This window comes from Chelonia mydas, chromosome 3 (genome assembly GCF_015237465.2).
Source record: "Chelonia mydas isolate rCheMyd1 chromosome 3, rCheMyd1.pri.v2, whole genome shotgun sequence".
Classification (NCBI taxonomy): Eukaryota; Metazoa; Chordata; order Testudines; family Cheloniidae; genus Chelonia; species Chelonia mydas.
The window spans coordinates 149976334-149990536 of NC_057851.1; the positions used below are offsets into that span (position 1 = coordinate 149976334).

Sequence of the window (14203 nt, forward strand, 5' to 3'; positions counted from 1 at the left end):
AGTTAAAGTATTTTGATTTAAAAAAATTGCTATATGAATGCTAAGATTATTATTTATTTTACCCTCTTATAGTTGCTGCCACACACCCCTCCCCCCCAAAACAAGAAAACAAAAAACATACCTTGGAAGTAACAACTAATTTGAACGAATATAGTTAAAATCTGGCTTCTTGTTCAGCCAGACAAAAACATGAAACATAACATTTTGATTTAAATGAATTATACTGTAATTTAAGTTTATTTTAGCAAAACAGTTTGGCACAAAACATAGGTAAGGCAGATATGCTGCTGCAATTTAATGTTTTTCAAAAACATACAATCAAAAGAAAATTACAATATGTTGTAAATTTGAATATAACTTTGTCTAGAAGCTTGTTTTCATTTACAATGCATAATGGTGAAGAAGGAACAACTGCAAAATCACTAGGCCGGAGGTCAGGGATTGACTACGTTTTCTGAAGATTTAAGGTTTTTGTTTATGCTGGAACATTGTCTTTATTTTTCAGAATGAATTATAAGGCCCCCATCTGCAATGAGTTCAGTGTGGATGGACCATGGGACCACAGGGAGCTCACTGCAGGACTAGAGCCTAAAAGAGGGAAGACAATGGGAATCCACTGATGGCATGTGTCTATTTCAAAAAACAATAGCTGAAAACCTAAAACTAAGAGAAACTCGTTTAACAATCCATCCTCCATCCTCCTCCCATCCTCTAAATCCTTCGGTAAAATTAATTTCTGCTGTGTTGTTTAGAAGTCAGTTACTTCACTGAGGAAAAAAATTCAAAGCTTCATTATTTGCATCAGAATCATAAGATGTACACAGGCCCAGAGTGAATTCTTATATTGTTACTGTAAACTATTATGTACTTTCTCATCCCTTGCCATCATCCCTATGGGACACAGACCTTGAGTAAAATTTTCAAAAGCACCTATGTGACTTGTGAGCCCAAGTCCTGTTTTTAAAGGCACTTTTGAAAATGTTACTGGTTGTCTTTTCTCATGTTTCTGTAAAGTGACTACCATATTTCCATTGATGTAAATCAAATAGATAATCATGTTAATAGCTCTTGAAGATCTTCTGGCTGTGAGATATGCATGGTTTTAATGCTGAACATAAGTCATTATACATTTATACTTACAGACTATAAATATGTTTACATTCAGAACAGGTTTCTGGGCTTTTCCTGCTCCCCTCTTCTGTGGAAAACTATTTATGATAGAGACACATTAGTCATTAGCAATATTTTCATTTTTTTTTCATCATATTAATTTTCCCCAAGTTAAAGGAAGTAGACAGGAATTATTAAATGAGAGGGTATGAAAAAATTTACATTTGCAAGGAAGTATTTCTCTTATGCTTCTTCTGACTGTATGTGCCACAAGGGGAATATAGAAGATATGTAATGGGTACAGTATAGAAAGGACTATGTATATATTTAATATGCATCCTGAAAATCTGGTGAGGCATCTGAAATGTACTTTTAAAAAATAATTGTTTACAGTGTACTGAATTATGATAATCATAAATGAAAGTTAATCAGGTTTACATTTGGAAAGCTTAACTGTACTAGCGAAGTGCTCCTAGTGTGTTTGCCTCTTGAATCAGCAGCATTGTACTTTTGCAAGCATAGTTTATTCCAGCACCACCACTACGCATTCCCCCCACCCCCTCCAAAACAATACCAGGTGAAATAAACTAGACTAACAAAAGCATAGTTTTACAGTTATAACTGTGTCTACATTAGGAGGCTTCTGCCAGCACAGCTATGTTGGTCAGGAATCACACCTTTTCACACTCCTGTTTATATGTAGACCTGGCCTGATACAACAATTTGCAATGCACTGCCCTAATAATCAGGGGAAATAAGCTAATTATAGAAATTACAGAAGAAAAATCACTCAAATCATCTAGTCTGCCTCCCTGTAAATAAAGGATTGATCTCTAGATTACACTTTCTAGTGCTTTTTCCATTCTTGCTTAAAATATCTTAACCACTGGGACTTCCACCACTACCCATGGGAAACTACGTTGCATTTTAATAGACCCCACTGCCCAAGACTTTTTTTCTGATATCCAGGCTGTATTTTCTATTTCCTATCACTCCCACAGGATAATGGAGCAGCTAATACAGAACTCAATTAATGCAGGAGAATAATATAATTAATGCCAATCTACATGGGTTTATGGAAAACAGATCCTGTCAAACTAACTTGGTATCTTTTTTTGATAAGATTACAAGTTTGGTGTTGATGTAATATACTTAGACTTCTGTACCTTCCCCAGACCTGAAGCTCGAAAGCTTTGTACCTTCCACCAACATAAGTTGATCCAAAATAAAAGACTTTGTCTCTCTCAACTTCTGTAAGGCATTTGACTTGGTACTGCATGACATTTTGATTAAAAAACTAGAACAATATAAAATTAGCATGGCACACATTAAATGGATTAAAAAATGGCAGATTGGTCTCAAAATGTAATTAAAAACAGGGAAACATCATAGACGAGTGTGTTTCTAGTGGGCTCCCACGGGGCTCAGTTCTTTGCCTTATGCTATTTAACATTTTTACTAATGACCTGAACGAAAACATAAAAACATCACTGAAAGTTTGGTGATGACACAAAAGTTGGGGGAGTGTTAAATAACGAAGAGGACAGGTCACTGGATTGTTTGGTAAGCTATGTGCAAGAAAACAATATGTGTTTTGATTTAACTAAATGGGAATGTATATGTCTAGGAACAAATATTTAATACTTGGCTCAAGATTGGATGTTTTTCTAAAAGCTCCGCTCTAAAAATTACTTTGAAGACTTTGTATGGCCTGTGTTACACAAGAAGTCGCACTAGATCAGGGATCGGCAATCTTTGGCATGTGGCCCACCAGGAAAAGCCCCTAGTGTGCTGCCAGGCCGGCCGGTTTGTTTACCTGCAGCATCTGCAGTTTTGGCTAATCACAGGTCCCACTGGCTGCGGTTCACCACTCCAGGCCGATGGGGGCTGCGGGAAGCGGCGCGGGTCGAGGGATGTGCTGGCCGCCCTTCCTACAGCCCCCATTGGCCTGGGATGCCAGTGGGAGCCACGATCGGCCAAACAAACTGGCCTGGCCCGCCAGGGGCTTTCTCTGGCGGGCCGCATGCCAAAGGTTGCCGATCCCTGCACTAGATGATCACACGGATACCTTCTGGCCTTGGAATCTATGAATCCTTTGATCAGTTCTGGCAGAGAGAAAGCAGATGTTTCTGCGGTATTTACTCTTTCCCAGTATCTAACGAGATGAATCTTAATAAAATTAATATGCAACAATGATGTCCCAGGCATCCCTTGGTACAGTCACATTATATCCTACATTTGACAGGCCTGCAAAATTAGAAGCCTTAAAAAACCTTTTTTTAAAAAAAGCTTGTCATACATCTCTTGACACCCCCCAAAAAAAACCCCAGCACACAGAAAGTATCTCCCCAAGCTGTCATATATTCAGCCCCCAGGACACCATCTTTCACCCTTGGTACTCTCATAACCCTCCCCCCACCAGCCTCAAAATACTATTTGAACACACATCACACCCCCCTCTCCTGCCACACTCAGCCTCCCCCCCGCACACTCCCTCTCAGCCCCTCCCTAGACCCCTCTCCTGCCACGCTCACCGCCCCCACACTCCCTCTCCTCCTGCCACTCAGCCCCCCCCCCACCGCGGGCCGTGCAGCGGAGGGGAGGAGCGGCGCAGGGGGAGCCCGTCCCCGGCCAGTGCGCCTGCGCGGGGCGGAAACACGTGGCCGCGGCGCCGCTGGCCTGGAGCAGAGGCCGGGCCGAGAGCGCCATGGCGGCGGCCGGAGCAGCGTGTGGCGGGGACGCCCCGCGGGCCCCCTGCGCCTTCTCCCCGCGCGGCCGCCGCTCCCTGGCGCTGTGCGGCCCCGACGGGCGCCTGCGGGTGTGGGACACGCCGAGCAGCCGCCTGCAGCACGAGTACGTGCCCTCCGCCCACCTCAGCGCCGCCTGCACCTGCCTGGCCTGGGCCCCGCCGGGGGGCCGCCAGCCCCCGAGCAAGGTACCGGGGCGGGAGGGAACGTGGGGCGGGGCCGGGCCGGGGGGGCCGCTGCCCGCACCGCATGGCCCGCTCGCCCCGTGCGGGGCCGGGCCTGCGCCGCCCCGGCACCATGTGGCTTCCCCGGGGAGAGCAGCCAGCAGGCCCCGAGTGCGGGGGGGAGGAGGAGCCCCCCCTGCAGCCGGGAACAGCCCCGTGTGACGGGGATACGGTCACAGCCCCCTCCCCCCATTTCCTGCAGGCCTCCCGCCTCCTGCCCGCAGCACCCTGCCGGGCAGCGCGACGGCAGATGGGCCCCCGGCAGCGCACGTGGGGCACCCACCCCCGCTCGGGCCGAGGCTAGGGGTGGTGGGGCCGACAGGGTCCCCTCCCGGGGAGCCGCTCCAGCGAGGGGGGCTAGTGCGGGCAAGCCCGTGGGGGAAGGGAAGAATTACTGATGAGCCTAGTCCTAGGCTTGCGGGTGGGGAGAGCATGGGATGGGGGAATCTTACCTCCCATCGTGTGTGCACCTAGTGGTGAGGTAATCCTTGGGTGGCCCAAGCTGGTGGTGTGTCTCCTCTGGAGCAGTAGTAACACAGAGTTTACAGTCACTACGTGTATGGTGCTTCATCTGTGCCTGTGGGTACTTTATATATGCCACAATAACACCCGTGGTGTCTTTCATTAGGGAGCCAATAAGCACTTTAGAGGTGTTATTGCACTAAAAGAAAAGGAGTACTTGTGGCACCTTAGAGACTAATCAATTTATTTGAGCATAAGCTTTCCGATGAAGTGAGCTGTAGCTCACAAAAGCTTATGCTCAAATAAATTGGTTAGTCTCTAAGGTGCCACAAGTACTCCTTTTCTTTTTGTGAATACAGACTAACACGGCTGCTACTCTGAAACCTGTCATTATTGCACTAAGACTTCCAGCCCCTTTGTGATGTAGGTAAGCATTTTCTACTTTTACAGGTTGGGGAAACTGATGAAGGGAGTATGTGTCTTGCCCAAGGTCACCCAGTGTCTGAAGCTAGGAAAAGAACTCAGGAACAATGATTTATTGTATCTGTGGGACACTTTTGACATATACCTAGTACAGACCCATTTATCCAAAATGCTTGTGTAATCAAAAATATCTGGGGATCCAGATAATTGGGGGTGGAGGGAAGCACTTGGGTAAGCCATTCTCACCTGTGGCTGTGACAGAATGATTTGGCTGACAGGTAGTTCTTCTGAAATAGGTTTGTATTAGCCAAGTAAATTAATTGAACTGTGTGTATGTGTAATAGCTGTAAGTATGCCTTGATCAAAGAATGAATCATATTTGCAACATGCTGTCCTTCGTATCAGCTCTTTTGGTAAGATACTCTTAAGGAAAGAGTAATGGCATTAGGAATTCATACACTATTAATTTATGTAGAATTCAGTCTTTCCTTTTCGGATAATATCTGCCTCACCATTTTTGCTCTTTGCAAGTCGTTTGTGGAGGGAAATTTTTCCAGAATTCAGGAATGCTTTAAATAGGTATGAGTAACATTCAGTGATTTCACTCAGAGCAATCATTCTGGAACTTGGAAATTCCAGTGTTGAATTTCAGAGCATTTGTCTATTTTTTACAGTTCATTACCAAACCAAAGGTGTGATCAGAATTCAAACAACAAGGCACTAGCTCAGTTAGGGCCTGTCTATACTGAGATTTGAAGGCACCACCTCAGCCATTTTTTTTTTTTAAGGATAAAAACAGTATTTGAACCTTGTTCTTGTTCAGAAAGTGCAGTTTTCCCCTGGCTAGTAGTATAGACAGGGCTTAACAATATTATAGTGTGTACTTCTATAACATCTGTACAAGGATTTCAAAGTGCTTTACATACTTGTTTATCTTATTCTGAGAGTGCTCCTGAGTATTATCCCATATTACTGATTGGGAAATCAGAGATTGTGAATTGCCCAAGGACACAGGATTTCTGTGGCAGAGAGAAGTAGTTCAGATCTACTAACTTATTGTCCTGTACTTTAATTTGCTCAATTATAACACACTTTTGAAAACCATATTTATAATTTGGTATCTGTGCTGACTGAAGAAACTGCGGGGCTCTCTCACTTAGTGTATTGTATGTTGGAACACCATTTCATAGCCTAGATTTGGTTTTGCCTGTGTGGATGGACCCAAAGTATGTTATAACCTATAATATAGCTTTCAAACATTGTTATAACATGGTGTCCTGGCATGATACAATGTGTACATGAGCTTCTTAAGCAGCTTTCTAGCAAGATCTGTGTTTGAAAATGGTTCTTCAGAAGAGGGCTAACATGTTTTTAAAATCTAGGTGTAGACAGGGCTTTTTATCTTGTGTGAGGAACTTTGTCGAACACTGGGTCACATCTTAGTGCTAATTATCTCTTAACATGTTAAACTCTGAGCTTTACTTAGATTTCAGCATGTTCTCTTGTGGAATTGGTAACTTTTCATATCTTGCAGTATTTATTCTGTGTAGCTTTGCAACTTGTTGGTTTGTGCTCAAATTGAATGAGCAGGGAAAAAAAAAAAGCTTAAAGCTCTGATAGGTGAACCAACTAAAGGATGCTTGTAACATAAGTTTTGTTTCCTTTTGCACTGGAAAGCTTGCTGTTTTCTGCTCACGTGTCATATGCTTTAAGAACAATCATATGCCAGTAGATGCCTCTAGGTGGTGTTTGGCCAGATTCCACTTACACAAAGACAGAGTATGTTCTGGACTCTTGCCACTTCAATGATGTCCACATGTTTTTTGGCCAGTATGGGGATGAGTTATAGAAATTGGTGGGATCTTGAACTCTGATCCTGGGAATTCCTAGCTCTGTGATAGCTGCTTGGAGCACACATCTCCCTAATCTCTGTATATGTGCTTGTAGTGTGGGAGGTATTTTAGCTTTTGTTATGGTGACACTATTTTCTTAAAGTGCTGGTCAGTAGAAAGTCTCCCTGAAACAAACCCTTATAAAAATCTACTTTTCATGTGAGGATATTAGGGAAAAGCATGCCCTCTTAAAAGAAAAAAATCAAATTATTTTACCGTAACTGCTTTAATTAAAATACTAATATTCCTCAGTCAAAATCATAAATTAATTCTAAATATTTCTTCGATCCCTAGCATCTGAAAAAATAGTAAGGCACTCGTACGTGGCAGGATCAAGTTCTGTGTCTTGCACGTGAAAGCCTAGATGTTGTCTGGTATCTTAAGGCCCTGATTCTGCAGTGAGCTCCGTGTTGGGTTGCAGTGAACTTAACAGGAGATATTGCCATGTGGTGATCATTGCAGGACCAGGACTCAGACTGGTTTGTATTTTAGTTCTATGGATTTTTTTTGGAAGGGTGTGAGCGAGGCACTTTCTAGATCAATATCTAATTCTCATGTTTGTTTAGCACCTTTTATTCCAAAGTCGCCATACCCAAATGCCCTCATTAGCCAGGCTTTTGGGAACATTTCAGCAAAGATATAAGGTAACTTAAAAACAAGTTCCCTTTGGAGAATCTTTGCTACTACCTGGCTTGCTCATTCTGTGACATCAGAAATGCTATGAGTTGGATGGACTTCGGTAAGACTTGCTTGTATTTGTAATGTGGTCTGGAATGGTGGGGGAGAGGGAGAGAGGTGATGGGAGGGAGGATAGATTAGTAGGTGCTTCTGTGCTGATGGCTGGTTGCTTGCTATTTCAAGGGGAAAGGGTTTTCAGCACCCATCTGTGTTTAACTGGTTTCATTTTTCCTTTGCAGTTCATCTTTAGTATGAAAGAGTATTAGTAAATGCAGATAGTATTTAGGGTCTTCTGGTACTATCTGGGCATCCAGTGTGAACATAGGCCTGATCTTCACTGACCAAAGAACTGTGTTTAGACACAGCTTTAATGTGACTACCTCCAAACAAGTTTAATTAGTTGGTTTAATGTTCAGACCTAGTATTGATCATGACTTTAAACCTAGATTAACATGCATTAGACCTAGTTTGAAATGTTTAGTTCCAGGTATGAACGTGCTTTGGGATGTGTGTTATAGTTTTTGCTGCGCTCATGTTTTTGATGCATTTTTTTAAAACTCTTCCTTTGTCTCTGAAAATGAAGCCTGAAAGTATGTTCCTGACAAGCAAAGACCTCAGCTTTCTACTTAGGTTTGGCTTTATTTGAAAGCTTTTGGAATGGAGTTAGATATTTTTTATTCAAATGTCAGTTATTCTGATTTTTATTAAACTGGCATAGAGTTAACTTCAGCTAAAATTATTCTATTTTTGCTTGCCAAATATCCTACAGTTAGCCCTGCATCAAAAGTTTTTAAAGTACTGTATCTTCAAGGATCCAAAGTCTGTCTCTCTTTTTTTTTTTTTTGGTTGCATTGTTTAAAATTCAAAACTTAAATGTGTAAGCTTCCAGATGCCCTGCAGCTCTCATATATTCGGGCTTGGGCACAAAATAATTACATGCTGCATGTCACCTATTGTAATGTAAGATACACACCTATGTAGGTGGAGCAGCAAGGCTGTCACAGAGTTGGCTGCTCTTGTTTTAAGCCCACAAGGAGTCCTTTTTGGGCTTCCTGGCAGTGCATTAGTGCAGATACCCTGTTCTGTAGAGGAAACATCATTTTGTGTCTGTGGGTAGAAAGTTTTTAAAAATGAAATCTGAGATGACCCAGTGTCTACATAAGGTACAACAAACTCGGCAGAAAAATGTTTTCCTTTTGCTTGCGGTTGGGGCTGCTTTGTTCTTCTGAAGCCCTTAAAGAGGTGAGTATGAACACAGTCTGACATTAAACCCTTGTGAGCAGAAGTGTGGTGGTGGTGGCAGCGGCTTTTCCTCCTCTGTTCTTTATGGTTTGGCATCCTGAAAAACTGATTTCATTTACCTAACCTGGCCATCCAACCACACTTCTGGCCAAAGAGGACAGGCTGAAACTCTGTGTAGAGATTGTCAGTGGCTCTCAAACTGAGAGGGCAAGGGATTAAAAAATGATCTGAGCGTGGGAGCCAGGAACTATGAGATATAATGCCTATTCGGATACTGTGTTCCTTTGTGGCCTTGGGCAAATCACTGTGTTGTCCTAATTTTCCCCATCTGTAAAGTGGGAATAGCACTTTCCTCTCAGGAGAGTTGAAGATTTATTTAATGTTTGTAAAGTGCTTTGAAAAATGAAAAGTACTATAGAAGTGTTAAATTCTGTTATGGTTTTGATCTTCCCCTTTGGGGATGAAGCATACTCCGTGTTCTACCTTTCAGCCTGGCCCTGGGAATAAAGCAAAGACTAGAAAATGACCTTGGGGTTTTCTTCATGGAGCAGCACACTATCTTTGGGTTTGTCTACACTAAGATTTGTAATCCTTTTAGTTGACATATTAAAACATGATCGTGTCCTGTCTACACTAGAATTTACACACATTTGTTCCCAATTGAGTTTGAACTCTAGGGTTACAGAACCCTTATTTGGGGAAGCTGACCAGACTAACTTGTTACCTTTTTTTTTAACCCCGCTCCCAATCTCTTTTCAGGAGGGTCCTCAGAGGAAAAAAAGGAAATCTGAAGCTGCAGAAGCAGGTGAACAGTTTGACCTGTTGGCTATTGGTACAGCGGTTGGCAGTATTTTATTATACAGCACAGTTAAAGGAGAATTACAGAGCAAACTAGTAAGCATCACATCAATCTTTCTGCGTATTTGTAAAGTCATATCTGTTGCTCAAAGGGGTGGGCTAAGCTAATTTAACTAAGTTTTAAATTCTGCATGGTTATGTAGTTACACATATGAATGGACATGTAGTATCCACAAGAATGTCAGAATGACTCTACTTCTAGTGTTGCTAGTATGTATAGGCTGAGGAATTACTTTTTCTAGGCTAGCGCAACATCATACGATTACATGTACATTTGTAATTCTTGAGTTCCTTTTCACTCTAGAGAATAGTAAGGATTTAGACACCATGAAATTCGTCTTGGGTGTATTGCATCTTCAACAATTAGACAATATTCTGTGTCTGAGAATTAAAAAAAAATTGCTTTGGCTAGCATGGAGATGCTACTTGTACTGGCATGTTGGCTTTTGTATAAAAGTGTGAATCACATACTTAGCTTTCCATATAAAGTCTTATGTGAGTCCTTATATTCTCAGCATATGGTTTTCCCAAACCCATCAGGTGATGGTTCCATCCTGCTGTCATTTTTCCTTCTTATTAACATCACCTCTTCTCTTCCTTTTCATTTAGCCTTGATTTGTAACAAAAGGAATATAATGGTTGATATCAGTGATAATATTTTGGAATAGACACACAAGACTGATTTCCTCGTCCTGGTTCTAGACTATTAGTCCTGTGGCATTGATGCACTGTGTGTATGTATTACATATGGGAAAGCATCTGTGTGCCTTGTTAAGTTGGGTACTGGTTTAACAACATTAGCTTAAAATTGATAAGGTGAATGCTGAAACTTTGCTGGTGGCACGTCTTTATTTTATCCACAAAGTTCATGTTTTTGATGGGTCCACAGAAATGTTCACCATTTTTCTTTTGTTAGTAACAGAATAGTGGCTTTTATTTGGGGTGTCATTATTAAAAAAAGATATTTAGAATTGCAAGAACATTCCTCACTCTTTCATAACTGAAAAGTTATTTTTGGTTTTGAAATATATCAAATTAAAAATTTTCTCTGCCCATATTTAAGCATAATGCCTTGCTGTGATGATACTTACTTGGTTTCGCTCACTGCTGACTTGCAGTGAAGACATTTTCCTCTTGGCTGTCTGAGCAGGCTGGTGCTGAATTAAATAGTAAAATTCAGTAAATTTACAAGAAACTCAAATTATGACTACAAGTGGGTTAGCGATGCTCTTACAAAACTGCTTTAATCTTTTGGAAGAAGATCCAATAACTTTTCTAGGCATGTGTTTCATCCCCTCATTCTGGTTAGAACAGTCTTAGTAAGATGCTGTTGCTGCTCCTTTGGTAGCCACTTGCGTTCTAATACGAGGTCTCAGATTAAGTATAATCCAGTGCATTTTTTCCCCACACTGATGAACTCCCATGTTTGGGACACATGATGTCAAGTCATTGAATAATCCTGACTAATGAGCCCTGTGATGGGATCTCTGGGGTGCAGCCTGGGACTGTGGGACCACTGTGCCCCCTGAACTCTCTCCAGCCTGGGCTGCCTCTCACAGTGCCTTGCTAGGGACCAGCAGCAAACACCTCCGGTTGCTGTTATTGTTCAGCACAACAGCATGTGGAGCCCCACACCCAGCTATATTGCATGAATGCTCCCAGAGCCACTCACGAATCACACAGAGAAAGGCACCAGAGCCAAATTCCCTCAGCTCCCAGCACTGCGTTTCAGGAATATACTGTCATGCACTGCTCAAGATGAGCAGTGCAGATTTATTAATCGGTTCACTACTTCATCAATGGAATGTGCGTTTGCAAAACCTGAGCAGATTTGCCACACACTTTTTATACAAACTCATTGGTAAAGATAAACAGTAAAACAGATTTATTGACTCTAAAAGATTGATTTTAAGTCATAGGCAAAAAATTAGATTTAGTTACCAAAAGAAATAAAATATAAGCACACGGTCTAAACTCTCACCCCTATTAGACTGAGCAACAACTAGACTAAGTAGTTTTTCTCACCCCCACTGGATATTGCAGTTCATAGTACACAGATTTCACCCTTGAAATCTGGACAAGTCCCCTCAGTTGGAGTCTTCAGAGTGTCCTTGTTACTTGCAGCATAGTTGGGTGAAGGAGAAAGGGGCCACATGCTGGGCCTGGGTCTGTTTTATACCCTGAGTCCTATGAGCCTGAGTCTCCAGGCAAGGGTCTGAGCAATTCCCCTGGTGTGGCCTCATGCAGGTGAGTCATTGCATTGTAGCTCCCTTGCTGGACAATGGTTGTTGATGGGTTGATTGATTCCTGCCCGGGTGTTGGCTACTTTCCTTGTTGTTGTCTCCGGGGAGCTAATATCTGGCTGATTTCCCAACTTTCATTCTCTTACATATGAAGTTATGAGAATTGTGTTGTATGGTTGTCACTGAAGCAACCAGGTTTCAGTGAAAACCATACAATACAATTCTCATAATTTCATATGCATTAATGAGATAGATAATATATATGGATAGAGAAATTACTTTCAACTGATCATAACCTTTCCCCTGATACCTTACAATACATGCTTTATGTGTAAGATCACAATTATATAAAAATGAATATGGGGGTTACAGGACGCTCTCCTAAGGTATAGAATGTCACAACCCCAACCTTCTCTAAAATCTCAGAGCTGGAAACCCTTCTGCTAGTGCCTCTGGTTTTCCTCCTCCTGCCTTTTCTCTTTCTTCTCTGCCCCTGATCAAAAAACTCCTTGTGTAGGGTATCAGATCTAGCTGCCTTTAAAGATTACATTGTGACAGTCCCCATTTTCTTCCTTGTTTGGTCTAGACTCTATTTAATGTTGAGATATTCAATAGAGTGTTTAGTTATGCCCATCCAGTTGTTTTCTAGGCCTGTGAGCTTGCAGCCATTTTGATCACTTGATGGACAAGAGAGGTGGCTGATGTTTCTTGCTGAGTCCTTGGGTCGGGTCTGGTCTGGTGATGGCTCCTTCTGAAGTGCTCAGTACAAGGAAATGGCACTTCTTTAGCAGCTTGTTTGGACAGGCAGGCTCTGAGGTGTCCTTCTGAGAGATATCTGTGTGGTCAGGGAAGCAGGCAAGCAAGATACACAGTTTAGTCAGAAGGCTGTTTGGGCTGTATTTATGTTGATGTGATGAGGAGGGGGATGGTTTTCTTTATCTGTGACTTTAAAGTGCTAGAGCCAGCTTGAATTCTCTCACTAAACCTTTCATTACTTAAAGAATTTTAAAGGTGTAACCACTTATATTTCTAGCATCTAGATGTATGTTTGTGAGACTAGCTTAAAACTGCAGTATAGTCCCGTCTCTCTGTTTGAGTGAATAACCCTTTTCATATTTTCCATAACCTGATTTAGATCCCCAAAAGTGGCCTGCTCTGTATGCTGATTGCACAAAAACTCGTTAGCCAAGGCCCGCTTCATTTGCCCATTAACAATTAAACCTTTGTTTCTCTTGTAGGATGGTGGTCACGACAATAGAATAAACTGTGTACGGTGGCACCAGGACAATGGTTGTTTATATAGTTGTTCAGAAGACAAACACATTGTGGAATGGAACACACAGACCTGCAAAGTGAAGTGGTGAGTGAGACTGGTCTGCAGTCAGTAGTGTCAGCATTTCTTTTACACACGCCCTTTTTCCCCTCATCAAAGCATTTTGGTCAGGTCTAGTTGGAGGTGCCATATTTTGCTATGCAAGGCGTTTGGACACTGAGCTTCATGCCAGTAGGGGCTGGTAGCCAATCTTATGTGCTGAAGGGAAAACTGTCACTCTGGGCTTCGGAGGGGGGCTGTTGTGGCTCTGTTAAGGGCATAAAGGATGCACTATGCCAAGAAAATGATTGGGTCTGGCATTTCTACAAAATCAATTATAAAAAATATCAGACATTCTCATCACAAGTCTCAGCAAAAATATACATTTGAATTCTTCGAGTGCTTGCTCATGTCCATTCCACATTAGGTGAACACCAGTTACGGAAAAGGTAACTGTCTTTTATTCAGAACTGTTTTTAGGCTGTCTTCACAAAACCAGATTTCACAAGCATTTAATTTAGAACATGTTCTTGTATTCTAAAGTAGGTCTGTTGAAACTCTAAAATGTGCTGTGCAGTACACTGTCTTCATATAGTATTTCACAGTCACGTAGTTATGTAAATCCGTGTCAGCCTTTTGAAATGGAGGCCAAGATTTTCAAAAATATTGAATGCCCAGCATCTCCTGCTGACTTCATTGGGTGTGCGCTCATTGCTTCTGAAAGTCAGACCACTTGTTTGGATGTTTAAATACAGATTCAGAGCATAACCTCAGGCACCCATTTGGCACTCATTTTTTTGAAGGTATGAACTGAAAACTATTGAAGTGGTAAGACCATTGCAGAAAATTCATAGATTAAATTGCTGATATGTAACCACAACAAAACACACATACGTTCTAGTATAAAAGGGCTAAATATTTAAACATCTCTGAAATATGCCCATGACAGCAATCTTAATTGGCTCTTGTTCTGTTGTATGCTGTGTGGAAAGCAGGTGGGGTAGCAATATTG

The 14203-nt window shown here is 41.9% G+C and overlaps 1 protein-coding gene and 1 non-coding gene across 2 annotated transcripts in view; both read left to right on the top strand.

The window, feature by feature from the left end:
- The first annotated feature begins 3738 nt into the window (after positions 1–3738).
- WDR43 (WD repeat domain 43) overlaps positions 3739–14203 on the top strand; it is a 35248-nt gene continuing 24783 nt past the window's right edge. The window contains exons 1-3 of the mRNA XM_037895570.2: positions 3739–4045; positions 9538–9672; positions 13118–13239. Coding sequence (XP_037751498.1) covers positions 3818–4045; positions 9538–9672; positions 13118–13239 — 485 coding nt within the window. The 5' untranslated portion in view covers positions 3739–3817. The remainder of the gene's footprint in view (positions 4046–9537; positions 9673–13117; positions 13240–14203) is intronic.
- Positions 10709–10786, top strand: LOC114022370. The gene has a single exon (XR_003566484.1). It is a non-coding gene; the product is annotated as a small nucleolar RNA SNORD53/SNORD92 (small nucleolar RNA).